At 44.1% G+C, this 2,308-nt stretch overlaps 1 protein-coding gene across 1 annotated transcript; it reads left to right on the top strand.

The window, feature by feature from the left end:
• The first annotated feature begins 150 nt into the window (after positions 1-150).
• Positions 151-1,909, top strand: LOC132043840 (uncharacterized). Its single transcript, XM_059434305.1, has 3 exons — positions 151-309; positions 453-506; positions 1,505-1,909. The coding sequence occupies exons 1-3, from the start codon at positions 151-153 to the stop codon at positions 1,907-1,909; spliced, it is 618 nt and encodes a 205-aa protein (XP_059290288.1).
• Positions 1,910-2,308: the final 399 nt, after the last annotated feature.

Below are 2,308 nucleotides of genomic sequence, written 5' to 3'. Positions count from 1 at the left end.
GGAAACCCCGGGGAAGGTAAAAAGAAAGAATTTGTTCTTTTGATTAGAATTCTTCCAATAATTTTGAGCCCGATCTTTTCAAAAAAGTGCGTACAGTACTTTTGTGTTTTCGAGCTAGAACTAGGACCGTGGCACAGCCAGCTAGAGGCGATGCACAGAGTGGCAGAGGCGATTCTCATTCGGGTAGAGGTGGCACTTAGTTTGGCCGAGGAGGTGGTCGCAGAGGTTCTCAGGCCGAGGGTGGCTGTGCTCATTGCTATGCATTTCCAGGAAGACCACAGGCAGAGGCTTTGGATGCGGTCATTACAAGTACTATCTCGGTCTGTCACTAGTCGGCCTCTGTGATTATTTGATCCAGGCTCTGGGTCTCACCGCGTGTCTACTTATTTTTCTTCAGGTTTGGATATAATAGAGTCACTTGATTTTCCTGTTAGTGTTTCTACTCCTGCTAGGCATTCCGTAGTGGTGGATCGCGTGTACCGATCTTGTCTTATGACTTTGATGGGGTATGATACCTAGGTTGATTTGATGATCTTAGATATGGTAGATTTTGACTTTATTCTTGGCATGAGCTGGTTGTCTCCGCATCATGCGATCTTGGATTGTCATGGCAAGACGGTTACCTTAGCTATGTCAGGAACCCTAGGTTGGAGTGGATACTATTCGTGCGCCAAAGAAAGTGGTATCATTCCTTAAGGCTCATCGTATGGTTGAGAATGGGTGTTTGGTGTATTTGGCCTATGTTAGGGATACTAGTTTTGATACACCTCCACTTGATTCAAGAATGGTTTGCGGAGTTTCGAGGTGTTTCCCTCGTACCTCGTATTCCCTGGATCTCGATACAAACATTTCTTATTGATTTGGAGCCGGGCACCAAGCCCATTTCTATACCGCCCTACCGGATGGCGCCGAACGAATTGAAAGAGCTGAAGGAACAATTCCAAGACTTGTTGAGAAAAGGATTTATTCGACTAAGTGTTTCTCCTTGGGGTGATCCGGTGTTGTTCGTGAAGACGAATGATGGATCCATAAGGATGTGTATCAATTATCGACAGTTGAACAAAGTGACCATTAAGAACAAGTATCCTATTACTCGGATTGTTGATTTATTTTAGCTTGAGGTGCACCTGGCCTTTCTAAGATTGGTTTGAGGTCCGATTATCACCGGGGCGCAAAGATTAGGCCCGAAGGATATCCCAAAGACAGCTTTTAGGACCCGTTATGGTCATTATGAGTTTTTGGTTATGTCTTTTGGGCTGACCAATGCCCTGGTAACCTTCATGGGTTTGATGAATGGTGTTTTCAGATGGTAGCTGGATTCTTGCATAATTGTCTTCATTGATGATATCTTGATATACTCTCGTGAGTAGAGCGAGCACGAGTAGTATTAGATCGTGCTCGAGTTCTTAAGGAAAGTTGTATGCTAAGTTCTCGAAGTGTGAGTTTTGGCTTGATTCACTAGCATTCTTGGGTCATCTGGTGACTAAAGATGGGATCATGGTAGATCCGAAGATTAGACACAATAGTTCGTGATTGGGTCGGGCTTACTTCGATTCTGAGAGATTCGAGCTTAAGTCGCCTCGCTAGCTACTATCAGCGTTTTGTAGAGGGGTTTTCGTCTATTGCATCTCCTTTGACCAGATTGACTCAGAAGAATGTACCCTTTCAGTGGTCTGATGAGTGCGAGGCGAGCTTTCAAAAGCTCAAGACTTTATTGACTACAAACCCTATTCTGACTCTTCCTGTCGAAGGGGATGGTTTTACTGTGTATTGTGATACTTTGCTGATTGGCCTTGGTGGTGTTTTGATAAGGGAAGGTGATAGCCTATGCTTAGGCGTTGAAGCCGCACGACAGTTAAGAACTACTGGTGATGATTTGAAGTTGGCGGCGGTGGTATTGTTGCATTGAAGATTTGGAGGCATTACGTATAGTGTGCATTGTGAGGTGTTTACCGATCATAAGGTCTTGATACATGTTCAATCGGAGGATATTAATTTGAGGCGAATACAAAGTTAGAGATGCTCAAAGATTATGATATGATGATTCTTTATCATCTAGGCAAGGCAAATATAGTGGTGGACGCCTTGAGTCACAAGGCGGTGAGTATGGGTAGCCTAGCATGTTTATAGGTTGGGAGCGACCTCTGGCTATGGATGTTCAGGCCTTGGCCAATAGTATATAGTTAGACTTAATATTTGAGCTTTGATAGGTTCGGCTTTGTGTGGAGGTACGGTCTTCCTTATTAGAGCAGATTAGAGCCCGGCAGTTTGATGATCCAAAGTTGTGAAAAATTCGAGATAAGATGCT

Source organism: Lycium ferocissimum, unplaced genomic scaffold (genome assembly GCF_029784015.1).
Source record: "Lycium ferocissimum isolate CSIRO_LF1 unplaced genomic scaffold, AGI_CSIRO_Lferr_CH_V1 ctg29094, whole genome shotgun sequence".
NCBI lineage: Eukaryota > Viridiplantae > Streptophyta > Magnoliopsida > Solanales > Solanaceae > Lycium > Lycium ferocissimum.
This window is presented reverse-complemented; position numbering and strand designations above follow the sequence as displayed.